At 45.9% G+C, this 27,937-nt stretch overlaps 1 protein-coding gene across 2 annotated transcripts; it reads left to right on the top strand.

The window, feature by feature from the left end:
* LOC144162070 (neprilysin-1-like) lies at positions 1–26,338 on the top strand. Of its 2 annotated transcripts, none has more exons than XM_077692581.1 (16): positions 1–435; positions 2,998–3,192; positions 6,674–6,760; positions 9,735–9,868; positions 10,163–10,388; positions 11,456–11,503; positions 13,229–13,306; positions 14,997–15,109; positions 15,568–15,626; positions 16,327–16,378; positions 16,464–16,531; positions 16,830–16,960; positions 18,125–18,190; positions 18,853–18,951; positions 23,298–23,374; positions 26,146–26,338. In XM_077692581.1, exons 1-16 carry the CDS (start codon positions 127–129, stop codon positions 26,249–26,251), a joined length of 1,848 nt encoding a protein of 615 aa, XP_077548707.1. In that variant the 5' UTR covers positions 1–126; the 3' UTR covers positions 26,252–26,338. The 2 variants fall into 2 exon arrangements, with proteins under 2 accessions (XP_077548707.1, XP_077548706.1); XM_077692580.1 differs by having other exon boundaries at positions 11,405–11,503.
* The last annotated feature ends 1,599 nt before the right edge of the window (positions 26,339–27,937 follow it).

Genomic DNA, 27,937 nt, shown 5'->3' with positions numbered 1-27,937 from the left:
TCTTGCTTATGTTTTGCTTGGAACCGCTCGAAGTGTTTTTTTTTTCGCGTTTTATTCTATATTGCCTCTCTTGGCGGTCATTCTTAACACGTTTTTTTTTAATGCATAAGCATTCTTTTCTAATTAATGCACATGGGCTTCTTCCTATTTGTTTCAGAAAATAGCACAGAAAAGCAACTTCATGACTTCAAGCAAATGCTAGACGCCAGAAATTTTTCTGCGTGGCCTCGGATTAAGGACAAGAACGGGGCAAACAACTCTGGATCTGAAGGCTTCAATCACGAGTATCAACCACGATCTATCGAGCTGCAATCTACACAGGAGAAATCGAGGTTTAATTCTTACAAGGACGTACTGGAGATGACTGGTTTAGGACCCTTACTGAAGAGGGTAGTTGACAGAGACACTGAAAACCTGTCGGCGCATATCCTCAAGGTGGTTTTATTTTCAAACATAGCGTAATCCAGGGGCCCAATTCTCCGAAAAAAGGCCGAAAAAAGGCCGAAAAAAGCTACCCCGTTGTTTCAAAACGACGGCTCGACCTTATAGAATATTGGGCCTCAGAACTCTCTTTGCGTGCATGTGTTTGTGTGTGTAGATGTGCTTCTTGTGCGTAGCGCTTCTTACCCTTGTGGTGATAATAGCGGCTGTTACGACTTATTCGAGCTCACTGAAATATCCGGAGGGAGAGTCAGATATAAAGAACTTTGTAACCCGGATTACTCGCCAAAGAGTACATCACCTTGGAGTTGGGCTAGTTTTATATTAGGAAAGGCCGGACGCCCGTATTGCCACGGCCAATTTCTCTGGGAAGAAGTTGTCCGTGGCATGGACAATGACTCTTCTACACAGGAAAACAGTGTTGGAGCTGTTGTAGCCTTTCTGAAAGTCTGATGTAGGTAGTGCGTCACGCAGGAGTACGAGTGGTTTCCCAAACCCGCCGGCGACCACGCAGAAACCGGTTCCCTGGCCCGTCCATAGAGGGCGAAGTGATCTCGCAGGGGCGGGCTCCTCTCCCTCCTCCTAGGAAAGGAACACGGGAGGGGGCCTCCGGACGCTAACGTTTAGCTGCAGATTCCTTTGCGCGAACTGCGGAATTCATTAAATCAACATTAAGATGTATTTTTGCAGTCTTTTTAAGTATATTTATATGCACGTCTTGGTGCACTTCTATTGTTTTCATGATGACATCTTATGCAATTCATGACGTATTCTTATAGAGTTTGTTTATGTAATTATTATCGGCTTGTTATTCAGATCATAAGGTCGTGCGCATGCGTGATCGTGTTGTAATATTGTGATTGAAGCGAAAGCAAAAGGTCGAGGTTTACATCATTTGAGCTAACGTTAAGGATCCCCAAGTGGTTCACTCTGACGAGCCACATAAGCCAGGTGCAGTACGATGGCGTATACCCCAATATTAAGGCCTTTAGTCTTTCTTGGGTTACTTGAACGCGAAAATTTTATTCTGTCTGTCTGTCTGTCTGTCTGTCTGTCTGTCTGTCTGTCTGTCTGTCTGTCTGTCTGTCTGTCTGTCTGTCTGTCTGTCTGTCTGTCTGTCTGTCACTCGATTCAGCCACCCGGCCAAAGTGAAACAGAATCTACATAATAGACTTATATACCCACAGCAAATCTAAACGTCTAAGTCCGGCGGCAATGTTCATACTTGTCAACATTGTTGAACAAAAACAAGACACATTACGCTTACCTGGCGCAAGCTATCCTGATATAAGTGATATTCGCAGTGTTTTATTTTTTAAAAATACACGGATGATTGATTCAATAAAAATTACACCATCTTTCCGTAGGGGAACCCTGAGTAGTATGCAAAGCAGCCATGGGGTCGATTCAAGGGCCCTTTAGTTTCCAGTTCGTCGTTTCCGTTAGGTTGAAGTACGTAGCTACCGTTATATTTACATTTTGGCTTCCATGGTAACTACCACACTTTTAACTTACCGGAACTACGAAATGAGAAATTGCGTTGAGCTCATGGCTGTTTCGCATACTACTCAGGGTTCCCCTACGGGAAGATGGTGTAATTTTATTAGATGCGACGGGGCTATGTCCTCCCTTGTCGTTGTTGCGCCGTCCACACCCCCACTGCGCATGCTCGGCTTGCTGATCGCCCGGTGGTGTCTTACGCTTTAAAGGCTTCTGGAGCGACAATGTTACCGGTGTCTTCCTGGGCCGGCCCGAGATGAGCCGAGCATGCGCAGTGGGGGTGTGGACGGCGCCACAACAAGGGAGAGACATAGCCCCGACCATGAGATGCTGGAGCGGCATTGTTGCCGGTGTCTTCCTGGGCCGGTGGATGGACGGACGACGGATGACGGAGCCGAGAGCAAGAGATGCTTTGCATCTAAAAAATACGCCCAGAAAAATACAAAATCGGTCGCCCGCGGTTCCCTAGCGGCATTTTAAGAAATCAAACGGCAACACTAACGAAACGTCCCACTCGATAGCTTTCCCGTTCCGCTTGGAACACACGTGGAGTAACGTTTCTCGATTCACGAACGTCTTCGCCGTGCGGCAGCGCTGGCATAGAGGCATTCGGCATGGAGCAGTGGAACGCGGTAAATGCGAATTTACTTGAGCAAACCTATAGCGTGTTTACCTTGGGAGGAGCGCGAAGGGAGAGGAACAGCATGAGAGGTGAGCGGAAAAAAGAAGGGAGGCATTTACTTGGCGGGGGGCGCCAGACGACTATCGTCTTTTGCAACGAAGTGAGCAGATACGCGGCCAATTTTTTCCATTTCAAATTGTGTCGCGATAGAATACTGTTCAGTTGTTGAAGCGTGCGTACTAATGTCTTACTTTCTTCTTTTTTGCCCGAACTTTATGAAATTTTTAATTTAAGCAATATACAACAATAAACACTATGAGAATGTGCTTGTTTAATCATCATCGTTGAATGGCAAGATCGTAGTAGCCGTGACTGCGAACTTTGCGTGCCTGGTGTGTTTTCTCACCCGATAAACTTCTTGTGCTTCTGTCCAGCTTGACCAGATCCATTTCCCGATACCAATAGTGTATCAACTCATGCACCCGCACAAAGAACAAAGCGAAGAAGTGATCGCGGCTTACAAGGACATAATCACGGTTGCTATAAGATGGCTTAACAAAAATATCACAGAAACCGAACAAGAAGAAATCGCAGCCGACATCGTCAAATTCGAAGGGCAACTGGCAAACGTGAGTTCACTGTTACTGCGCGTTGCGGTTTATCGAGCGCTGGTATATATCCTATCTTAATAAGCTAAAATAGTGGGACTTGAAGTTAGTTTTCACATAAATAAAAGAAGCTCTCATTAAAGGTGTTGAGTATAATTTCATTATCCCAAATTAAAGGGCATCACTTAAAACACCTAAAATCGAAATGGTTTTGATGATGGCGCTGTAGAACTTTTGAAATCGAAATTTTTAGATCTACCAGCCATACGTGTCTCGCCAAAAGGAATGCTAGCAACCATGGCAGTGAGCCGCGTGATACGTGAGATTAAAAGAGGTATTTAAAAACTGTTCCCGGCTAAAACAACAATAATGTGTAACCTTTCCAATTCCTTCATGCGGTTTTTGAAGCACGCGTTGAGATCGACGGAGTTTGGACACGCACGGCCGAACTGGAGGGGCTGCGAGCGCGCACGGCCGCTCCTCCAGTCCGGCCGTGGACACGTAAGGTAGTGTCACATTCAGACACTACGTGTCGCCACTTTTCAGACGTCAGAATTTTAGCGCAAAATAAAATTATTTCCGCCTGTTTATTTACAAATTCCTTGCGGTTAATCCAGTGTATAATCACTGGCTTTCATATGGGCTAGACGAAATGCACTCCACAAGAACCGGTTGTCTGTCCCATTATGCTATCTACCTGGCCGACAAGCGCTACGTACGCATGCAGTGCTGTACCCATAGATAACGTGCTCGAGAGATAACGGTCTGGCTCAACGCGCGCCAATCAAACGACCCGCTATAGTATGATTGGCTGCCGTGCTTGTCAAGGACACCTGTCAACGTGCTCTCCATTCCCTCCGAAGCCGAGTGTTTTTGCGAAGGCGACAGAAGACGGGGTTTGAGCTCCCATGCCCGCGAAAGAGGCAGGCATTCAATGACCGCGTTTACATGGATGCGATTGAAGCGCTGCGAACCACAGTTTATGTTCCGTTGACGTCACGTAAACGGAACGCTGCGTTCGGAAGTCTCAGTTAAGTCGCAGCTCAGCAAGCTTGAGTGCGTTTTCTCGCCGCTGCGCTAGCTCGCTGCGACGCGCTTCTGTGGTAGCAATGTACACGCGGCCAATGTTCGCTGTCGGGTGTATAGTAATTATGCAGCTATCGCACACCATCTGCGCCTGATGTTGCTTGGGTCAATTACTTTTAGTTACCACCGGCATGTAACCGATTCCTTAATTGGGTGCGCTGTTAGAAGATGTGGGGAGTCGACTCAAGCGAGCAAACAACCCCACCGAATCTACAGGGCACAGGTGGCGAAGGGCGTAGCCGTCTGATGTGCGGCTTTCGCCGACCAGAGCGGCAAGAATGAGTCAGAGCCTCGAACGAAAACAGCACAAATACTTATATTTAGACAGGCAAAACACTATACAAGCACGAAGACATGTACCGTTAACGAGAGGAAACTTTGAACAAATACAAATGCGGGAAACTGTTCAAAATTAGACAAAATGATACAATCAGAAAATCTAACAATGAATATTAGGTGGTTGAGAAGTTAACTAAAAGAAAACAGTTCGATGCATATGAGAGACAGAGTCCCACAATATTCACCGACCGGGCCGCACGATGCACCGCTGTCGGAGGCGGTTCGGCTACCTGGGAAGCGTGGCTTCGTGGTAGGCCAGGCCGTCCGAGACGATCACGGTCATTCGAGGCCCGGGAGTACGTTGGAGTCCTCCAGGGCGCGGGTCGCCGATGGTGTAGTGCACAAACTGGCAGATGCCGTTGTCACATCACGAAGTCCAAACGTAGCTGGTTTGCTTAGGCGCGGGTTCTCTTTTTATAACTGTGCCGGCGTGGGGAGAGAGGGCACAACCACGGCCGCTCGATGGACCTTGTTTCCATAAAGCGGCCGTGGCACAACACACAACGCGCCCGCTGCCGTCGACCGAACAACTTTCCTCTTTCTCCCTTCTGGAATCATCGGCGCGCTTTAGCACTGGCAAGGCCACGCGCGCCCCCTCGAAAGAACTCGAAGCTTCGGTGAAAGCCATGGAGAAAAGAATAGTGAAAGCTGAGCGGCGGAGCTTTTATTTTGGTATTTTCTTGCCGGCGAGCCGGCGAGTGATCGCGTTACCGCCGCTTCGTTCGAGAGAGTTCCAGCATTTTCTCGGGGTGAATAGAACCGAAACGACTTTAACACGAATTAGGCGCTGTACAATAAAATGAAAAAAATTATACGGTACTCTTAGGCGTCGTACGCTCGAGTTTGTGACACGGCAAGTGACCCATTCTCACGTATGCCCCCGTTTAGCGCAGTCGCACAGCTGCCAATTTCTCGTCAGGGTCACCAGTTTGTAAGTGCGCCGAGGAACACTTCAGGGGTCCGGCTTGTCGTCGTAGCTCGTCCGGCGTCACTCACCCCCAAACAGAACACGGCATCACGGCGTCCCACGCCCAAACACAGGTTTTGAAAGAATCACCGCTTCGCCTCGTCGGGATCGAACGTCGGCCCCGCGCGTTGCGAAGCCAATGTAGATTCCTTTGTGCCATAGAGACACACGTTCCTCATATGCAAAGGATGAATTGGGGGTGATCTTTGCGCTGCGTCGTTTTCACGGATGCTGCATTGGCTAGGCTGAATATAAGTACACAGTAATACATTGAAAGCTCGTTAATTCGAACTCGAGCGGGAGCATAAAATTTATCGAATAAAGCAGAGTTCGAATTAGCGGGCGGGCGCTAGAATGAAAGGAAACATCGCCACACTGCGCGGCCAGAACGCAAAGAAGCCACCTCTGGACTCGTTATCGTGAATTAGGCGCTACTACACGTTTGTGGCAGGTGATTTTGTAAATAATATTTCGTAAATAATAATGGAATGCGCCAGAGCACCTTTGTAGAAGCGAAATAAGCTCTTGCAGGAGCGTGCACGCGCGGCACGCTGTTGTTTGTCTGTTTCGTTGTTTTGCATCTCTAGTAAATTTGGTTTGGTTTGGATTTGCAACACATTGCAATCTCTCTGGGCCGACTTCTTTTGCGAGGAGCGATGGAAACCAGCGGATCATAGTTCAAATTAACCGTTCTGGATGCCGACGCGTTCGAATTATCGGGAGTTTTCCCCCATTGAAATATACAGGGCTGTGCCGGGACTAGGGCGTGAGTTCTAATTTACCGGAAGTTCGAAGTAACGGATTTCGAATTAACGAGCTTTTACTGTATAATATAAAATGAGAAAAGAAGTCATAGATTAACGAAATAATTACCCTAAATTAACGAAAACGCAATCCAGTGTGTCTTTATAGGTCTTTTAAGGGGCTGTGGCACCCTCTATTGGCTATACTCTCTGTATCGACTCCAGGCTGATACTGAAACGCGTCAAGAGAGGGCACCACAGCTCCTCTTGGTGGTCTCCGCACTTCCCGACAGCTTTCACGTTGAGTATAACTGCTTTAGGTATCATAAAAGGTTGTAGAATACCCCTTGACTTCAATTTTTTTCAGTTGACAACACCCGCATTCCTACGGCGTAACATGACAGCGCTCCTTCAGAGGAGGACAATTGAAGAAATTGAAAAAGAAACTAGCGGTGTAAGTATATTTTCAAAGCCACAATAAAGCTTTCCATGGTGGTATTCGCGTTATTGCCCGGCTGAACAGAAAATTCTTTGCATGCATTTCTAAATCAAAATCCAGTTTTTAAGCGCAGAACCTATACAATTGCTTTTCCTGCAAGCTGAGAACGCTCGGAATTTGCATAAAAATGGAACCGGTAACCTGTTATTTTACTAATGTTCCGGGTTGTTTACAACCCCTATTAAAAATACGAAGAGTACAAGTTTACCCTAACGGTACCAATTTGCACACGCTGTTCTTTATCATTGATAAAGAACAGATGATGATAAAGAACAACTCTATCATTCTCTGTTAATATGATGAACTGTTTTAACCCGAAAGTGTTCTATTACGGGATACACAACCATTTGAGTGACGTCATATCCGTAACGGAAATGACACCAGTACAGCGAAGCAAGCGGCCTGTAAAGGGTGCACCACTGCACACAGGGTCTTCTTGCGGGAAAGCAACGTACTTAAGGTTGTTCATTTTTGGGTTTTGTATTTTAACACGAAAGTGTTTTATGCCGGGATACACTAACATTTAACTGACGTCATATCCGTCACGGAAATGACGCCAGCACACCTTTGCCGAAACGACCCGCCAGCAGGACGTCGCTCGCCAAGCACACCCACAAGACAGCCGCCGACGCGCAAACCATGCTGAGCTGCAGATTTTGCTGCACATTTCGTTTTCGTGTTTGACTGATTCCTATGACAGGAACCAAGCACAATTTTTCATTGGGCCGACGCCCCACTCGCGCGGGTGCGCTTGCTCCGTGTGTGCATAAGTGGGACGTACGTGTGATTGCTGACAAACTGGTCGATGTGCTGCAACGGGAATTCCCCGACTCCTACGCGAGTACCTTCGTGGTTTGATACACGTGCGAGAAGGCTTTTTTTTTTAATTTTACATCCTACGGCTGCGTTTACCCGTCAAAGCCTAGACATCTGCCCCTGTGCATTAAATATTATTGCAAAATTTCTACGACACCTAAGCATAACAAAGCATAACAGTGCGAAAGCATAAGTGTTCAATTGTTGGTGGGGTTGAATATGCCGGTATTGTGTGCGCCTCCGTGTTTCACGAGTGTTGTTGATGTAGACGAGTCAGAGTCCATCGCCGCATCAATCGCACCGATGAGAACTGTAGAACAATTCTTGCATTGAAGCCAGTGGTTTCGTTCTGTGCAGGGCAGTGACGTGGTGCCTACAATGACAAGTATCCAGTGGTACGCACGTGTCCTCTCATTATTATATTACTATAATCATGATGATAATGATGATCATCATCATCCTTTTCTCTTTAATGCTTTCTTCCTCTTTCACTCACTATGACTGAGAGGATTGGTCGTTAGTTTCCACTTGAAGAAGAAAGAAGGAAGGAATTAAACTTTATTTTTCTGAGCACCCTTAGTCCAGGGCGCCGTCTTGGGAAGCCGTGGCCATGGCTTCCTCCACTCTGGACGTCAGCAGGAGCTGTGTCGCAGCGCTGGGGTCAGCCAGAGTTGCCTCCCAGGATGCTAGAGTTGGATTCGGGATGGGGGTCAACTTTGTATGTCGATCACAGGCCCGTATTGTGTGGAATATGTTTGGGTAACCTCCGCAGAACGACCAAGTAGGGGTGCCGGGTAAATTTCGAAAGCGATGGGAAGCTTTTATTAGGCTATCTAACCTGACAGATAAGTGCTAAGTAGGCGTGCACTGGCGGCCACATGGACCATTCATTAGCTTAATTAGCTCTAATTGTCTTACTTCGCTCCAGTTGTAAGCTATTAGCAGGAACGTGCTTTGCCACTTGTGAAGCTATCATGCTAAATTTCTCATGTGGTCCTGAGTACGTGTCTCTAACACACGTTTCTAAGTCGAAAGCCACAATATTTTCTATATGTGCACCGTTGGTCGGCTAGAATGATATAGCTGTGGTGCCGCGGGGGAATACAGAAAAAACTCCCACCTCCCCTCGCGGGAACCCCTGTGTAGATGCGACGCATAGGGGGTTCACGTTGCAGCGTTGGACAGCGGAGGAACGGCGCTGGAACGATGGAGCGGAGCGGCGCAATCACCGCGTTTTATAGCGCGGATAACGGTGAGGGGACGCGCCGGAGCCAGTGCGCCTGCCGCGGCTATGACGCAACACAATCCAACACAATCCACTTTAATCCAATCCAATCCAAATCCATCCAGTCCAAGCCAAGCCAAGCCAATCCAATCCAAGCTAATTCAATCGAATCCAATCCAATGCCCCTCGAGAGAGAGTGTTCGCTATCGGAGAGGAGAGGGGGTGAGCGGCGGAGAGCGCAGCTGGCGCGGCGAGGAGAATGGGGGAGGGGCGGACGCCGACGACGACAACGCCGACGACGCCGGATGCAGGGACAAGGCGGGTGAATGAGATGCGGTCGCATCTAAAAAAACTGAAGTGGTCGAGGGGCTCCGTGCTCTTCTGTTATTCCGATGTGCCTTGATTCGAATCCAGCCCAGCGCGAATAAATTAGTCCCAATGTTCATAGGAGGTTCCCTAAGAAATGGGGTATCATTCCGTTTGTTGACCAACATGGTTACCTAATGCTTTCGGATTGTTACCCGATGACAACAGCAACGGAAGTATCCTCCCGCAAAGTATGGGCGCATTTTGTAAAATGCGTGTTTTTTTTTTTTTTCACTTCCAAAGCTTATTCTCACTGGATGCAAGGTTTCCCGCTTAAAGACGGCTGTTTTATCTTCTATCGGCTCAATGAACACCGAAAATTTGCGCTTGACGTTTCAATGTGTTTCTAATAGGACTTCCGAGCTAATACGTCTTAACAATACATTTTAAGAGTTCTGCACCTTCTTATCTCAGGCAGGGTTGGCTAGAAGGAAGTAAGCATAAAGAAATGAAAGGTTAAAGAAAACCAGCAATGCACATTCTTTGTGTTCTCATTGCTGTTCATGCGCGCTTTTTTTTCAGTTTCCATTGCTGGGTCTTTTAAACCAAGAATTTTCTATGGCTAATATAACATTAAATTCTACGGATCATGTGTGCTTGTACGCACTGGAGTATCTACAAAAATTAGCACTCTTTCTGAATGGTTCGGTTGACTTGTGAGTACTGCAGTTTTCCAGCTAATTTTGAGTTTATCTTGGTTGAATAATGCTTTGTAATGTGCGGATATCGAGACTTATAGAACATTATCACATCTGGAAGTATTTTCGGTGTGCACAAAAATGCTCCCAGATGAGTGCACACAAAATGCAGCTGCGCACAACAATGCGAGGAGTAAAATTACAATACAAGAATTGGCACTGTGCTCTGTGGGAGAAGAACAATTTGAATCCTCAAGGACATAGAACGTGGGAACACCGCTCGTTTTAGTAAACGTGTGGTTTTCATTTCAGGAATACGCTGTATAACTTTATGGGTTGGCGGACAGTGTTGTCGTTGGCAGGCTTTGCCTCGCAGGAATTCCGGAACGTCAGTCTCGAACTAAAAAAACTGGCATACGGAATAAAGGAAGAGCCCCCACGTTGGGAAACCTGCATCGGTGTGCTGGAAAAGTACATGAAGGAGCTCGTTGGTAGGGTATACGTGGAGAAGAGGTTTAGCTCTGTCGCCAAGTCTGATGTAAGTACCTTTTTCTATGCAGTCACGAACTGATATATTGGATCATTTTGTAGCGCAAGCTACACTACGCTACCTCGGCCAGTCTTCGCGGGGTGACCAGTTTTGCCCTTGAGGGATAGAGGTCAAACCACACCCCCTTCCACAAGTGCCCGGCACGGAGCAGCGGCCCGATTACTGGGAGAGATAGGCGTTGAGGAAAGGAAGTGCGCGGGACGTGGCTGAGGAAGGCGAGGAGGCCGCCCCCGCACCGATAAGCGGGCGCCACGAAGGAAGGCCACGTGAGGCGCAGAACCGCGTGAGATAGAGGAAGACTAACATCGCGCTGTGGTCCCTACTACAGCGGCGAAGCTTAAACAACGCCTACAGCTTCGCTACCGTCAAGTCTTACGCATTAGTGTGAGCTTTCTTCTTTTTTTGTAACCGAAGCTTGAGTTGCGATAACACTGACCTTTTTGTTGGAGGATTAATTTTAACGAGGAAAACAATTTGCTTGAAAACAATGAACAATTTTGAGTTCCTCGTCTCTTCACTCCAAGCAAGAGAAAAACGGGGACACATTTTCTTTTGCGAGGAAGAATGACGACCCCCGTAAAATGTCTTTAAACAAGGGTGGAATAGATTTACAGGTTCATCGCTAAAGCAACACAAATACTAAATAAGATAACAAGGCTGTTTGAGGCGCATGTTATCAACATCATATTTGCATACTGTACCAAGTGTGCTTGCTTGTTCTGTCGTTATTATATATTCGAATTTTTATTTTTTCTGTTCAAGTGCAGAATTTTTGCACTGTTTTGTTTTCTTCGATTGCATGCACTGCTTTCCCATCCGTACTCCCGAGGCGGAGGCCTCGTCAGGAGACGTACGAGTCTCCTTTTGCCACGCCTCGTGGACATAACTGCATCTATGTATTTCTGTCGGAGATAAATTGAAATTGAAGTTGAAAATACAGCAACAAATTCAACAAGCCTTAAACTTTTATTTACTACCACACTATGATTAATTACAATTTTCAGGTGGACAAACTCGTACAAATGTTATTGACGTCTTTTAATCGTACACTTCAGGGGTACGACTGGATGGACAATACGACAAGAAAGGCTGCGGTAGCAAAGGTTGGTGTGATTTAGTCCATTTATTGAGTATCGGTTTTGAATACCGATTGCTGGCAAGGGAGAAACCCCTTCGTCTCTAACTGCAACGCAGATGCACCATTACCGCGAGACATTATTTAGTTGTGCATGATTTTTAAAAGCCTTACTCTTCAACTCTATCGCATGGTGAATGCGTAAAAAACTCTTTGCACTTTGAAATCAAATAGTCTTGATCTGTTCCAGACCCGTTGCGCCCGCAAAAAATCGGTTTTAGAACGTTAGGTACAAGCTTGTTTCCAGCAACAAGGGGCTTAGCGAAGTCCATCCTAATTTCAAAGACACAATCTCTTGTCAAAAAACCAGAAAAAAATTAACTCGTCATTCCGCCCCGGTGAAAGCGGATTAGCAGCGAAGCTTCTTAACACATGCTATGGGCGTGACACATGGTTCAGGCGAAAGTTACGAGGATAAGCTAGGCGTTCCTGGAGGCCATCCTTAAAGGAGCACTGACACCAATTTTCGGCGTCAATATATTAGAGTTTTAGCTTACCGTTTTCGACGGTCCGCTCCGGTATCGGCGGCACGCTCAGCGCAACCGGAGCCAATGCCGTTCGCGGCCGAGCGCGCCACGCATGCGCAATGGCACTCACGCTCGCGATCGGAGCGGAGCGGACCGTGAAAGACGGTCAGCTAAAACTCTCTATTATTGCACAGTTCGCTTCCTTCACTCAATAGAATACCCTGGCTGAAATATGAGCGGCCTGAGACGCGAAGAACATAGTTCAGTTGGATCTCATTTATCGCGCCGACGGAGCAGCGCGCGGAGCGGCACTCAGCAAATGAACATCAGCGTGACATCACCCCGTGGAGCAAGAAGTGATGCGACACCGCTCGTAAAAAACTCGTGACGTCACTTCACGCGCGCGGCCCCACGAGCGGCGAGCGGGCGCCGGTGACGTCGGCACAAAACGGTGAGGTCATGCCGGGATTCTGTCAAATGCGCCGTTCGGGATGAAAGTGCGGGAATTTGAAACAAACGATTTTCAGGCCGTTCAATGTAATTAACTATCACGCGCTTAAGTATTTGAAGGGCTGTTTCAGGTTCGCCAGACCATTAAGCATCGATAAAAGTAATAAAAGTGTAACATAAAATTTTAGTGTCAGTGCTCCTTTAAGAAACATGCAAGCATGCATGCACGCACTACATTTTATTTTGACTTAAAATGGTGCCTATTAATGTTAACTAACCCCCTTCAAATGCATATACATGTGGTGAACTGTGTTAGCTTGATATTGAAGTAATTTTTTTAACGGCGTGCGACTTTGACTACCGCGTCCTAATAGCACATCCACCGTGACGTTGGCTTTCCAACGCCACGCGCTTCGTTATCCATGCGCAAACATATGCGTTTGCTTTTGTTGTGAGTTCTGTAACCTTTACGTGCCCTTTCCTTCTCACTTTTTGTTGGATTGCTTCTGCTGCGACTTGAGCAACGGTAGGCGAGTGCTTCGGCGATAGGCGTGGTCTTAGTAAGCCAGCTTTCCCTTATTTTGTTTCACCGCGTGCGCGGACGGCATAAAATCCCGGATCCTAGCCGTGGAAGCGTCGCTTAAAAGTTTCAAGCTTCGGCGCGCTACGACAGAAGACGTTTGGAGCATTCGAGCGCTTTCAGTGTTAACTTGAATTGCCAGTCTGTATGATATAACAAACTCGTTCTTCTTTTTTTTTTTTTTTTTGCCGGACAGCTGGGGAAGATGGTTGCAAAACTTGGATACCCCGAGTGGATCATGCATGATGCTTACCTTGCTGAACTCTTCCAATATGTAAGTATATCTATGACCTTCATATAGGATGACAACTCCTGTACTCCGAAAATATGAATTCATAAAAGTTGCGTCTTTAAATGAAGATAAGCTAGGTCAGTGGGTCTCACTGCACTGCACTGCTGTGTATTAAACTGTTATATTACAGTTTTTAGATCTATAAGGTATGACTCACGCACGTTACATGCTGCAATAGAGTGGTGTACACGAAATTATTTGCTGCTGTAATTGCCTTGTACGCACTGTTGTCCAAGTAACCAGGGCGCTGGAGCTTCGCCAGGCTGCAGTACTGCAGCCTTTTCTCCAACCCCCTCATGTACTTGTTCATTTTTTATTGTGAGAGATTGCCCTACCGCATAACAGGAAGTTTTAAAGGTACAACATTGCACCTGTTTCACGCAAAAATCCAAGAAGAGACCGGTGCTGGGGTCCCCATATCCAACGCTTAAGATCTGGGGGTCCCCCAGGATGGAGAGCATTTTGCCTCGGAGGTGTTGCATTCGGGCGTTTCTAAGACTCGAGCAAGTCCACATAAAGTGTTCGTCAGCTTCTGACGCAGGAGTCACACAGAAGGGGCAGGTGTCCGCGAACGGGGCGTGATATCAGGCAGGCCAAGCGTGGGTAATGGCTGGGGATAACGCCACCCCAACTCGAAGCCTCCGCAGCTGGACCTCCTACCAGCGAGCGATAAACTGAATCTAAATCTGAATTTGAACCCCGAGTGTTCTGGGAACCCCATTCGGGCAGGCAAAGCTGAGGAGGAACACATGATAAATGGTGCTGATTCGTATCATAAAGTCAAACAATTTGCGCATCCTGCTTACGTCGTCACACACCTATTAAATGCCCGCCTTTTGTGCTTGAATTTTATGATGATGCCTGTCATAACGTAAAACAATTTGCTCAATTTGCTTTTCTGCATAGCTGACGTGCTGTGCAAGAAACGAACCCTAAAACATGTGCTACGCGGAGGAACTAAGCGAATGCATGTCACGCAGAGCATCTTTTTGCATACCATGCAAGGTTTAGCAAAAATCTGAAAAAGAAAATTGGAGGAAGAGTTTCGGGAAGGGCCTCGCGGGCCCCTTGGGGTCACGGACAGCCATTTGAAAGCAATTTAGCCCGGTGATAACCAAATGCTTTACAGAAACGGAAAGGCAAATAAATAGAGAAACTGAAACGCAGATAATGCTTGCAGGCGCTTGGAAAACTAATTTGGGTGAAGTTGCTCTCTAAAGTGATTTGCGTACTATCAGAAAAGATTACTTTAAGGCGAAGTCAACATCGTTCGCTCATGCCGACGATGATGTGGACGACATGTTTCCTCCTTGCTTCTGGCCCGAAACCGGATTCTTCAAGGCATCTCCAAGGAAGCTGCTAAGACAACTGGCTCAAAACGCGTTTACCATAAGTAGAAATTGACTAGTGCGTCTTCTTGATCGCCATTTCAAGAACAATCTCAGTTGAATACCTAGCGCACTTTTTGCTAGCGATCAGGGCTAAGTGAGATTCTCTTGATTTCTTGAGCGTTGAAGAAACGCGGTATTTCTGGCGCTGAAATTTTTTTTCCCGCTCACTGAAGTAAAAACAAGCTGGAGTTTTTGACCCGGGGAAAACTTAAATTGCAGTCCAAATGCTTACGTCAGCCAGAAATCCAGACCTTTTGTGTTTTTTTCGTTGTCCTTCTTAGGTTGGTGATCTGGACACAAATGAAACATTGATATCAATTCTCGTAAAATTTGAGAGGAACAACAAGATAAATGAGCTGTCACTACTTCGCCTTCCGTACAACAGAACTGTGACGTAAGTGCATCTCCCCGAACCCTCTTAAGAAGATCAGTACATGAGCTAGTATGTATAGTAGCCCAAAGTTTTCATGTATTTGCGGCATTTTTCTTCCTTCACCACGTCTTAGATGTCATAGTCGTACCTTGCAGATTACTGAGAAATTGAAGGAATGGGAACAGGCTGCTTTGATTTTTTATGTTAATGTTGTGTTTTGTGGAGTTGGGTACAGTTAGTACGCAGTCCTACAATTGTTTAAAATTACACGACATTTAAAACATTCAGCAATAAAAATTCACATGTAGCCTTCGAAAAAGCTAAAAACTGGGCACAGGATATCTCAAACTTGTGCAACAATTCGGAGCAATTTATGCGTGGGCGCTAGAAGCAGTTTTTCTGCTCTGTGATAGTGGTGACATAAGAAAAAACCAGTTGTTTCGAAATGTCTATATCATAATTTATTTGTTGTCTTTTAGTTGGCACATGGGAGCAGCAGTCGTCAACGCTTATTACGACAGAAACGCCAACGAGATGGGTAAGATAACGCTTTTTGAGACAGCCAACTTTTAGTTAATAAAGCTTTTTATCTTTTCGGATGTGAATATTGAAATGAAGAGACTATATTCCTGGCCACCAAACCTTACAAATTGTCTTAAGGATTTCACAAGCCAGTATGCAGATTTGACGGCTACCCTAGGTTTGCGTACGCATACCTGCGCTGTGCTCAACTAATTTCGAAGAAAACATTGTTGCTTGACGTATTTCAACCATGATCACACGTCGCATGCTTTCTGGTGTTCCGTAAGTCACGATTCACGATTCAACACTCAGCCAAATAGCACGCCCTTGTTTCAAGCATGTAAAACGTTTGAGTGCGTGCATGAGGTGTCAGGTGATCAAAACCTTTTTTAACGGAAGTGTTACTGCTCGAATAAAAATTGAAAACGGGGCATTCGGATAGACACCGGCTTCCGCACGAGTGACTCAGGTTAAATTCTGGCCACTAGAATTGCGCTTATTTTCTTTCACTTCGCCCATGATCATTCATCATCATCGCCACAGAAAGTTGGCCTTCCTGCAAGGCGTATTGGTATACAACGTCATCAGTGAGGACGGCAACGTCTCTTGCTCGCAGAAACGCCCTAACGTAGAAACGTCTACGCCTAATTATTGCAGCGACATACTATAGCAAATGCTATCTTTCTTTTCATGCTAATTCTAACCTGGTTTTTTAGTGTTCCCGGCTGGAATACTAAGGGACCTGTTTTACCAACAAGGACTGCCGATGTGAGTGATCCCACCCGCTTGAGTAAAACTGCCCGAGATTTACGTAGTTTTGGTTATAAAGGGCGACATTTGCGTTTCTTTTTAGGTCCATAAACTTAGGCGCTATCGGAAGCATTATCGCCCACGAAATCACCCATGGATATGACGACAAAGGTTGGTTCGCCCTTGTACGAATATAAATTTGTTTTGCTGCCGAACAAAACATACGCTTAACGTCTTCGCCTCTATTTACCTTATGCATTTCATTTACTTCCTCTGTTGTGAAAAAATTCCTACTCTGCTCTGTCTGAGCTACTTACAATCATGTATATAAATATGAGAAGAGATCAGCATAAAATAAAAAAGCTGCCATTGTGTTTCATAGTTATCTGCTTTTCATAATTGTCTTCAATGTTAGAAGACGTAGATAAAAACGAAAGTTTAAAAGCAGTTGGTTTCAATTTTCGTATAGGACGGCAATACGACGGGTTTGGTCACCTCAGTAATTGGTGGACGAATTCAACCCTTCAACAGTTTAATACAAAAGCCAAGTGCTTTATTGAACAATACAGCAACATCACCGATCCTGATGCAAACATGACTGTAAGTGTTTTCACAAACAGCATAAATTTAAGCGTATTAAATTTCTGAGGCAATACTTGCAGCGAAAAAAATGGCCGTGTGTCTGCTGCTTTCGTTGTTAATGTCCACCAAAAACGATACTCGAATGGAGCCCTTGCCAAGTAAATGCCCCCCTTCTCTTTCACGCTCACCTCTCATGCTGTTCCTCTTCCCTCTGGTTCCTCCCAGGATAACACGATAAAGGTTTGCTCAAGTCAATTCGAATTTACCGCGTTCCACTGCTCCAAGTCGGGCGCCTCGATGCCAGCGCCGCCGTACGGCAGAGACGCTCGTGAATCAAGGCACGCTACTACAGCGTTTATAAAACCACGTTGCCCTACTCCACGAGCGTTCCAAGCGGAAGGTGGAGCCTACCTAGTGGAGCCTTTTGTTGCTGTTGCCGCTTGATTTATTTCTTAAATGCCGCCAGGAGGTAGCGCGGTTAACAGCAGGCGACAGTTTTCTGCAGTTGATCTAATATTTCATTTGCTATCGCAAAAACCAAGCATCCATAATTTTAAATAAACACTGCAAATATCACTCATGTATTGATTTTCTGCCTTATATTCGCGTAATGTTTTGTTCTCGTTCAACGATGTTGACAAGACTGAACATTGACACCGGACTTAGTCGTTTAGATTTGGCTGTGGGTATATAAGACTATTGGGCAGCTTTTGTTCAACTTTGGCCGGGTGGCTGAATCGAGTCACAGACAGAGAGACAGGCAGACAGGCTCACAGACCAAAATTTCTGCGTTTAAGTAGCCCAAGAAAAGACTATCCTCTTTAATATTACAGCGCAGTGGTATAGCATTGGTTCCAAGCAAAAACAAGCTACGCCCGGAATTGGCGTTGAAAATAAGTGATAAACATAAGAAAAAGAAAACTTCTTGGGTTCGATCATGTTTTGACCCGTTAAAGTGAAAAATAATTTTTATAGATATAATATGAGCATTAAAATGAAACTTTCTGCACAGTGCGTTACATTAGAATTTCTAATTCAATGCCTTGCATTCGAAGATAATGCAATCAGCTCATTTCTTATGACGGCTACTGAGCTCATCGCATGTAAACTAAGGGAAAGTTCGACTTCTCTTTGAGTACTTATTTTCTCTGTTCCTCATTCTTGCCGACATGCTGCACATAGCTGAATGGAGCCAGAATTGTTGGCGAAAGCATAGCTGACAACGGTGGCCTTCGGATGGCCTACAAAGTGAGTTCGAATCTGCATGCATTTGTACACGTTTATTTGGAATAGTTGCGCGTTAGGTGAACTTCGGCGAGGTACTGTGTACACCGAGTTGTTGGCCCGTCACGGCAATAAACCAGGAACCTTAAAGTGAGGTTAGTTAAGCAGCTGTAGACATCCAATGGAATCGTCAAAACACAGCTGCTGGCATTTCAGCCGCTTCAAATACCATCATTCAGAAAAATACCAGCTGTCACTATTAGTTGCAGTAGGTTAGCAATGGCCGTCCAAGGTTTTAACAAAAACAAACGTTTCTTGTCTTCACCCCGTAATCGTAACACTTCTCGCTACAACAAAGTTATTGTCAACGTTGTCGACAACTTCGCGACGCTGATAAAACGTAGTTTTCTTAAACTTGCATGAACTACCGGAAATGTTTCAATAAAGCCCCTTTACAGGCTCGCTACGTATGTTGGAGGATCGTTTTTGAGACTTGAGTATGTTGAAGGAAGCAGTACGTGATACTTTTTTGTCAAATGTCATTTTATGAAAGTACACATTTAGTAGCATAGGTAACGTTTCAGGTTATTATTTAAATCATGTGAAAGGAGAAACGATTTGCTTGCTAGCCTAGCCGCACATCCGCTACGTGAAAGTAGTACCTCGCTGTGTACGGTATTTTCCAGGCTTTTAAAGATTTTCAAGATCAGTGTGAACAAGAGACACGACTAGCCTGTCTTGAAAACGTGACTGCGGCGCAGATGTTCTTCATTTCAAACGCTATGGTGAGTAGCGTAAGAACCTTTTGGTTGAAAACAACCCCATGAAAACAATCAATAACAAGAAAAAGAATGCATTTAAAACGAGGACACAAGACACTGTCCTCGTTTTATGCGCAGTTTTCTGTTTCGTAATGTACCAACTATCCCAAGTTTGTATACTACAATAAAGAATACCTGTCATATTGTTTTAAAGGGGCCCTGAAAGGCATTTTGAGCACACTAAATGAACTAGCGCAATCGCTAGATTGGGTCGCCAACGTCACCTGTGCCAAGTATTACTCTTTTACGCGCAGCGGAAAGCTCACACTTTTGTTGCAAAGTTTGTCGCTTTTTTCTCACCCTTTCCTTCGTGTTTTTGGACGCCGCCATCTTCACATGTCTACATCATCGATTCCCAGATGTTCGTCATGAGCTAGACATCCTGCTATTGGGCGGCTTTTTCACGCACTTCCGGCAAAGAGATGAGTCGTCTGCTCAGCGTCGGCTCGCCGGCTGATCTGCCAGCGGAGTGCCGGAGTGCTTTGACATTTTACGACAAACGAAACAAGTGTAAACAAACGCTTAACAGTTTGTATTGAATGCAACACGGCCATAACACGACGTGGATTTTATCTTACGTGAGTACGTACCATAAAGAAAGTCCCATGGCGCTTCTTTGGTGCAATCGCAGAGAACGCCCTGAGCCGAATGCCCGGGTTTGACGCGTACATTTTATTCAACTTCAAAACAATCCAGAGATGCGTTTCGAACGAACGCAACGTCACAACATGCGTTGCAAGTCTGAACCGCGATTGACAGACGATGAGTTGCCTCCTCCTGCCCGTCGTAAATACGGCACTCACCTCACACCCGGTTTGCGGGGACGAGCAGCAAGTCACAACTCTGGCGCGCAAGCGAGAAGGCTTTTAGCCAGGCACACTGCACATACCCCATGCGAGGTTGAGTGGTACGTCGTTCGAGAAAGATAATCCAGACCATGGGAAACACTATCCACCCGCAGAAGTACAATGTCGCATTTCATCGCCAAACGAACGCGTCCACAACACACAGGAGGCGATGCACACACACACACACACAGCTTCGGTCGCTGCATTGGCTTAGCTGCAAGCTTCGTTCGGACAATCAGCGATGCTACGACGATACAGAGCTGCGTGAGGACGACGTGCTAACCACTTCACGTATTTAAAAACACAGGGGCAAAGAACTAGGTTCATCGGAAGCAAAAAATCTTTCCTCCATTATAGTGCCTGAAATATACTGGCTAGTGTGCCGAGGGCGGGCTCCAGGCGGGCGCCGGGAGCGATGTACGCGGCCGTCTGCCGCTTGGGGCGCTGCCGTGCGGGAGTGTGCGCGTTCATCCGGCCCGAGCAGATCGCGCGGTTACCCCCGAGCTGCGTAGCAGACGGCAGCGGCAGAACTTTCCATTCCCGCTTGCGACGAAAGCGAGCGAAAGCGACGGGAATTCTGTCGCGCAACCAAAATTTGTCCCGACCATTCGACAAAAACGATCGTCGCGCGACAAAGCGACGGAATTCCTGCCGCTCTCACTCGCTTTCGTCGCAAGTGCGAACGGGCCTTTATGCGCAATCTCAGCCCCACATAAAACAAGCTCTTGCTTGTCGCCTGAGCATACGGTTGATATCTGACTACGTTACACTGTGCTTGCCAGTGTATTTAAACGATGTCACTAGGTTTGAAACGTACGCGCTCGGCGTGCAGCTTTGTAAACGCAAGCGGTTTCACATACGCACGCTATTTTGCTGCTAATAGAGTTTTAGTACAGCGTTTGTGGCCTTTGCATACGCTAAACGCTAAATTTTTGCGTCCCGCTACGTGACACCGCGATGGGAGTTTTAGTAGAGCGTCTCATCAGTTTTGCGTAGCGACACACTAATGCATACGGCGCCATCTGTCAAATGTTTTCCGAAATGTCTCGCCGGCTGATCTGCTAGCGGAGTGCCGGAGTGTTTGGACATTTTACGACTATCCAAACAAGTGCAAACAAACGCTTTCCCGTCAGTGTTGAATGCAACACATGGGTGCAGCTTGTCAGAACACGGGTTCTCGCTGATCGAGTGCAGCGTTGGTTTGCTCTTCGCCTTCACGTTCATCGCCGCTGATAAAGCGATCCGATCCGGCGCGTTTTGTGCACGGGTTCTGTGTCGGTTGAAAATGTCTTTTTTCACATGCCGCCGGTAGTAGGAATTACAACCACCGCAAAATAACACCCGGCACCAGCGGGGCCACATCTGAGACCGCGCTTTTTGGATAAACAGTGCGCGGTGCACCAAAGGGAACGAGCGCACGATTCTCCCCACGCGGCTGCGAGTTCGCCGCCGATACCAACTGCAGCCCTGCAGCTACGTACACCGCGAAAGGGCAAGGCCAGGCCGCACACATGCGGCCAGGTCATTCGTTCGCTTTTCCAGCCTGTGTCCATGGTGTCTACAGAGATGAAAAAGCCGAAAGAGCTGGCCCGTAGCAGACGGCAGTATGTGGGAGCGCAATAGCGGAAGTACGTCACCGCTGAGGAGCGGAGCATCATGGGAGGGGAGGCCAACAGCGAAGAAACAGTTGAAAGGAGGAGGAAATACGGCGCGACGATAATTCGCGGTTTTTGATTTACGATTTCTCAGCTAATACTCATCGCTTTAACAAAATTCTTGCAGGAGGAGATTGCTAATACATTGCTTTATTTGGTTACATGTACATCCATGCATCGGCGGAAGGCATTTCAGGACCCCTTTAACTTCATTCAACAGTGACTCACTCTGTAGCTACTGAGAATGAACTACCGGTTACGATTTAAGGCCGCATCGCGAGGTTGAAAACAAAGCAGTTGCAATCCACGCTTGCGAGATTTCAGGTAACGTTAAATATGCCCGGGGTATTTAAATTGTACATTTGCCTTCAACTACCAGGTTCTGTAGTAGCACGGATGTAGTCTGTGGACCGTAAACCACAAGTTCAACTTTCGCTAATTGGGTCATTGTTTTGAGTTAACTTCGCGGTTATTTTAAGCGTCTGTTTAGTTCCCAGCGGATGAATCCGGTGCGAAGACAACGTTAAATCTGCCTAGAGCTTTGAGTCATAGGTCTCAGTAAGATTGAGGAGTTCAATAGCCCAACCGCAATTGCTTTGCGTGTCAATGAAATACCGAATTTATAAACATGTTTTGTCATTCTATTTGCATAACAGCTAAAGCCCCCAAATTTTTATTCAAATGTTCTTTGAATCTGAAAATATTAAAATCTGTCTGAAAGAGTAAATAATTGACGCGCGGGACAGAAAATTTGGTATTGCTAACCACCTTGAAGATACACCAGTCATCCAACCGCCCACATACTTCTAGACTAGAAGACCTCCCACCGCCATAAATCCATACGAACTAACTGTTGTTATTATTAATCCCTACTCTTCCTCCTTCTCTTCCAACGATCTATGGAAAAAGTGGATAATGCAGGGCGCTTCAGAATAGGAGACAAGCTGTGCTATTAGGAAAAAGCTATGGCCAAAGACATCACAGCCCGATTAAGAGGAATTAAGTGAACTGCGGTAGAGCATACAATGTGGAGATTTGAAAACGGCTTAAACATTTTTGTAGCAGAGGGGATCGAGAGGGAGGCAAAGAATGGAATAGAATATTGCGGGATAGGATAGCGGCCATTAGAAGCCTCCGGGAGAGGCCTTACCTTGCAGTGGACCTAAATGGTACGAATGTTATTTTCTACGTAGCTAACCATAATTTGGTCAGTCATACAGTGTTAGTTTTGATAAGGAAAATAAGTACCAAAGAATTACTTGCGCCCTCAACGAAAAAAATTCCGCCATCTCTACGAAGTGAATGATGATGAGAGGGGCGAAGCAAAAATGCTTATCGGTAAAACCGTGAAACATTCGCCCGCACATCATATAAAGATTCGACACGTCAAGCTTTCCACCGCTCCGTTGACAAGCCCGTCGACGACGTCGATGTTTGTGGTGGTTATGTAGGGCTTGTTTTGGACGATGAGAATCTCCAGGGTAAGTTGGCGAATTCGGTGTGTGACATTTTAGCCTCCTTGGCCGTCGCCTTCTGCAGAGCGTCTTGTGTCGTGTTCCCCCGGTACGTGTCTTGAGCTCGCAGGCGATGAACGACAACCTCTTCTTCTTCCTCTTCTCCTTGTTGGGTAGCAACGAACGTGTTGAACGTTTTGTCCTCTTCGGCCAATCTTTGGTTGGCCAATCCCTAGGGGGATCCTGCCACAATCATCATTAATGTGCCGTGCCGTATACAGCAGCAACGAGGGACGGGACAGGGCCCGAGCAAGAGGAGCTTCGCATCTAATATTCAATGCTGCTCTTTTCAGGTATGGTGTGGCGCCTACAAGAAGGAGTTTCTGCAAGCACAAATTCGATACGGCCCGTACGCCCCGCGGAAATACAGGTTAGTTACTTCAAACACAGCTGAAACGTATACGGCTACCGCTAATACGACATTCTGCGTTTGGAAGCAAGCATTTCCTCATACGGCCCGCGTGATATTTCTTGACAGAAGAAATGATGACATCCTGAGTCCATATTCATAAATATTACAGTCAAATCTAGAAATAATCGCACTTACGAGTGCTAAAATGCAAAAAATTCTCGCAAAAAGAAACGCAGTGATTTTTGTCGAAACTTCCTTCAACGGTTGCAGCAAGTGAAGCTGCATTAAATGAAGCAGCTGTGATACGATCATTTCTTATACTTGACACGCCCGATAATTTAGCACATTTCTCAGAAAGACGTTTCAGTGCCGTTATCAAGAGACTTGAATCATCTCATAATCAGCCACTACTGCGAGGGACGGCATTTCAACGTTTAACAACTTAAGGCTATGATTCTCTACCTGAATGATTTCACAGGAGAACGAACACGCGTGGACACGCGCATTTTTAATATTTTCCCATATTTTTATGAGTTATGCGGAAGCCAGAGAATAGCTTAAAACTGCAATCCGTTTTCCTCTAGTGTGCGTACTTCGCGAGAAAAACATCTGCAAAGGTGGCGTGGGTGGCGCGCGATTTCCGGCGACTGTAGTTTTTTGCCAACTTTCGGGGTTTTGCGTGTGCGGCAAGGCCTGATTGTTCCGAATAAAATTTGCTTGACACAAAAACTAAACCAAAATCACAAATAGGTCAAAGTAAATTTTGCGTTCAGCCGTCAACAAAAAAAAAAATGTAAAATCGTGTCATACGTTGAATGTCGCTACCTTTGACGTAGCGTATCTGCGTATTGTAATTGCGTATCTACAATTGCGCATCTCCGTATCTGTAATTTCGACCAACTTGTAAGTAATAGGTAATGTCGACCAAATGTTGGTAAATATATCTGTACAATATCGCTTGTCTAAAGAAATATAAATATACGAAAAAAAAGATGGACTGCTATGCTTTTTCAAAAAATGGACGACTTTAGAAATCAAATAAAAAAAATCCGGTATCGATTTTTTTTAAGGTTGGGGAAAAGAGACACTTAAGATGGATAACAATACTATAGTTATAACAATACACACGTTATAAGCGGCTGGCTATACAGACGTTATAAGCGGATAACAATACAACAAGTTATAAGCGGCTGAAATCGCGCGTCCAAGACGCGTCTCCGTGCCGTGTGCTCCACTACTGCCGCTGCTTTCCTGGCTTCCCGCTTGGATAAAAAGTGTCTCTTCACATTCTGCGGCCGCACCAAGTACTTTTCAACCCTTGACGTCCTTCTAAACAGTAATCTACGTTTTTTTTAATCTTTTATATTTGCGATGCTTCACTTAATAAGCGCTAACACAGCTACGCCTGTAGCAAGGCCGCGCCAAGCGCGCCTTTGCAGGCGTAGCGTTTCTTTCAGCAGAAAACAAAGAGCAGGGTAGCAAAACAAGGAGTTTTCTTGGTGCAACGACTGTACAGTTAAATCTGGATGTAACGAAGTTGACAAAAATTCGCAATATTTCGTTACATCCGGGTATTCGTTACATGCAAGTTTAGAGTTAAGGCTCTCGTGAATGAAGCAGAAATGAAACCAGAATACTAGACATCGGAAAGGGCGAGCTAACTCTTAACGATTTATGTCACAGTGAAAAACTGCGTGATTTGCGCCGGCTGCTTTCCCACAAACTTGGTCACTACACGGCACTGGAAAGAAGCAAGGTAACTTACCCTCGTATTCACAAACGCAACTTAGGTGTCAGTTAAGCCTTTTGACACTTTCCAATGCTTTAGGCCGTTTCACGGACCAAACGTATACTGAAACGGCGCCTTTTCGCGACCTTGATGCTCTTTTCCAAACTCATAATTGTTGAGAGTGTGTTGGTAGCTGGGATACTGTGCCAGGGCGGCGACGTTCTTCTTTCTCACCGACGGAGACGGCATTTAAAATTGCGAGCTTGTCTTGGAAAGACAAAACTTTTTGTTTTCTGGCAGCAGAAGTTCATCGCCGACGAATCGACACCACAGATAGCAGTGGAGACTCGCGACTACACGTCGACAGGCAGTCCTAGCACCTAATCGACACCGCAGTGACAGTGGAAACGCACCGTAGTTTGCGGTGCGGGCAAATATCGCTAATTTAGTGCATTTCTACAGCCGATTTTTCCGAATAAGTGCCAAAAACAACGCCTCATAAGCGTAGCGAATTCGTCACGTCAAGGTTAACCGTCGCAACGCCTTCGTTTCATAGAGGTCGCAAACATGTGGATTTCAATGGGGCTGGCAATGTGGAATTGAAAAACTTCGTTAAATCCAGGAATTAGTTACAGAAAGGTTCGTTACATTCACATCAAAATGTATGTTTTCCCGAATGATATACTTGCCACACATGCCGTACAGCTGAGGTTACGACTGTCTTTCACGTGCTGTCTTCCACTTTAACGCCAGCCTTGTGTCTAACTGCTTCAGCGTTGCTGAGAAAAAAAAATCTTGTCGTCGCAGCTTTGCTGATAATAACATAATGCTGCAGAAATGAAAACGCGGAGTTCCCGCGCACTATCCTGAGACGCGTTTTTCCAAAGCGAACAAAATATTCACCTGCATGTTTAAAATACCGCGGAACGAACTTTGTAGTAGAACCTCGGGTATATATAAGTGAGATTCAACAAAAAGAAATATCTATATTAGCAGGCGTTTTGCATGACCCAAGTAATTTTGAAATCATACCTTGACAAAACTGGCATTTTTATTTCAGGGTTAACACAGTGATGCGAAACATGCAAGAATTTGCTGATGCCTTTAAATGCAGTGGTGACACTTACATGAACCTGTCTCGAAACGAGCGTTGTACACTCTGGTAAGTCGAGTCAGCCTGAAGACACGATCAAGCGCCCAAGGACAAATAAAATAAGAGTCAGCTCAGCGACTTCTGTTTGGAAAGTAATAAAAACTGGTCGAAACACGCCAATCTGCCTTTCTCGGCAAACTGCACTGCCCATTCTCGCCCCTCTTCATCGCCGCCCGGTCTCAGTTTTGTGGAATAAATCAAGTGGCTTCGATGGCAGTCGGGCCGAACTACTGTGTACCATTACTTAGGAAGCGTGACATTTTTGGGTGCAAATCATGGCACAGAGGCGGATTTAGTGAGATTAGATGAACGACGGCAGAGATAAACGCCTAAAGTGGGGAAGGCTTGAATGATCATACAAACAGCCCGCACAACGCATGCGCATGTTTTTAACCGAAAGTGTTTTATTCCCGGATACACGAAGATTTTGCTGACATCATATCCGCCACGAAAGTGACACCTGCAGAACGAAGCAAGCGGCCTGTAAAGGGTGCACCCCTGCACACAGGGCCTTCTTCCGGGGAAGCAACCTTTAGTACTAAATACTACGTTATACTTACTGTTGTCCGTTTTCGAGTTTTGTATTTGAACACGAAAGTGTTTTCTGCGACGATACCCCAAGATTTCACTGACGTCGTATCCGTCACAGAAATGACGCCAGTACACCTTTGCCGAAGCGATTCTCCAGCAGGACGTCGCTCGCCAAGCGCACCCACAAGACAGCCGCCGACCCGCAAATCATGCTCAGCTGCAGATTTCGCTGCACGTTTCACTTTCGTGTTTTACTGATTCCTATGACAGAGGAATCAACAACAGTTTTTATTATACAATTACCTCTATCAAACTACAATTCACGGGAGGGGAAAATGGCGCCATTTTCCTTGAAAAGGGTTTACGGAACTATTGAAGGGATACATAAAAAAAACCAGCATTTAGCCTTATTGACTGCTTCAAGAATGCTTGGAATGCTTCAGGAGGAGGGTGAATATTAAAAAAAAAAACAATGGTACTGCCGGTGGCAACTTATGTACAGAAACTGGGCACCTTATTGGCCACCTTGAAAGTAAGCTTACGTAAGCCCACCCGCCGCGGTGGCTCATTGGCTAAGGCGTTGTGCTGCTGAGCACGAGGACGCGGGTTCGATTCCCGGCCGCCGCGGCTGCTTTTCTGATGGAGGCGAAAAGCAAAGACGCCCGTGTGTACGAGATTTCCGCGCACGTTAAAGATCCCCAGGTGGCCAAAATTAATCGGGAGCCCTCCACTACGGCGTGCCTCGTCGCCCGCGTTGCTTCGGCGCGTTAAACCCTACAATCAATCAATCAATCAATCAATCAATCAATCAATCAATCAATCAATCAATCAATCAATCAATCAATCAATCAATCAATCAATCAATCAATTACGTCAGCCCAACGGGACAAGGAAAGGAGGATGACAGGAGCTGAGCTTAGTGATAGGAAACTAGTGTCTTGGATTAGAGAGAAAACTTGGATGAAGGACATTTTTCCAGTTAAAAAAGAGAAATTTACCTGGGCCGGGTATGTAATGCGGAGAACTGAAAGCGGGTATTCTATCCACCCGTGTAACGGCAAAGCTACCACGATGCAGGTCTAAATTTGAGGAGAACAATAAACTAGTTCAAGCGATGAGGTAAGAAAACTTGGGGGCAAAGGTTGCATTCGGCCATCGCAAGATGGGG

Source organism: Haemaphysalis longicornis, unplaced genomic scaffold (assembly GCF_048455015.1).
Source record: "Haemaphysalis longicornis isolate Haplotype H1 unplaced genomic scaffold, Haemaphysalis longicornis Haplotype H1 scaffold_12, whole genome shotgun sequence".
NCBI classification, from domain to species: Eukaryota; Metazoa; Arthropoda; class Arachnida; order Ixodida; family Ixodidae; genus Haemaphysalis; species Haemaphysalis longicornis.
Note: the sequence above shows the minus strand (reverse complement) of the source record. Positions and strands in the feature narration are given on the sequence as shown.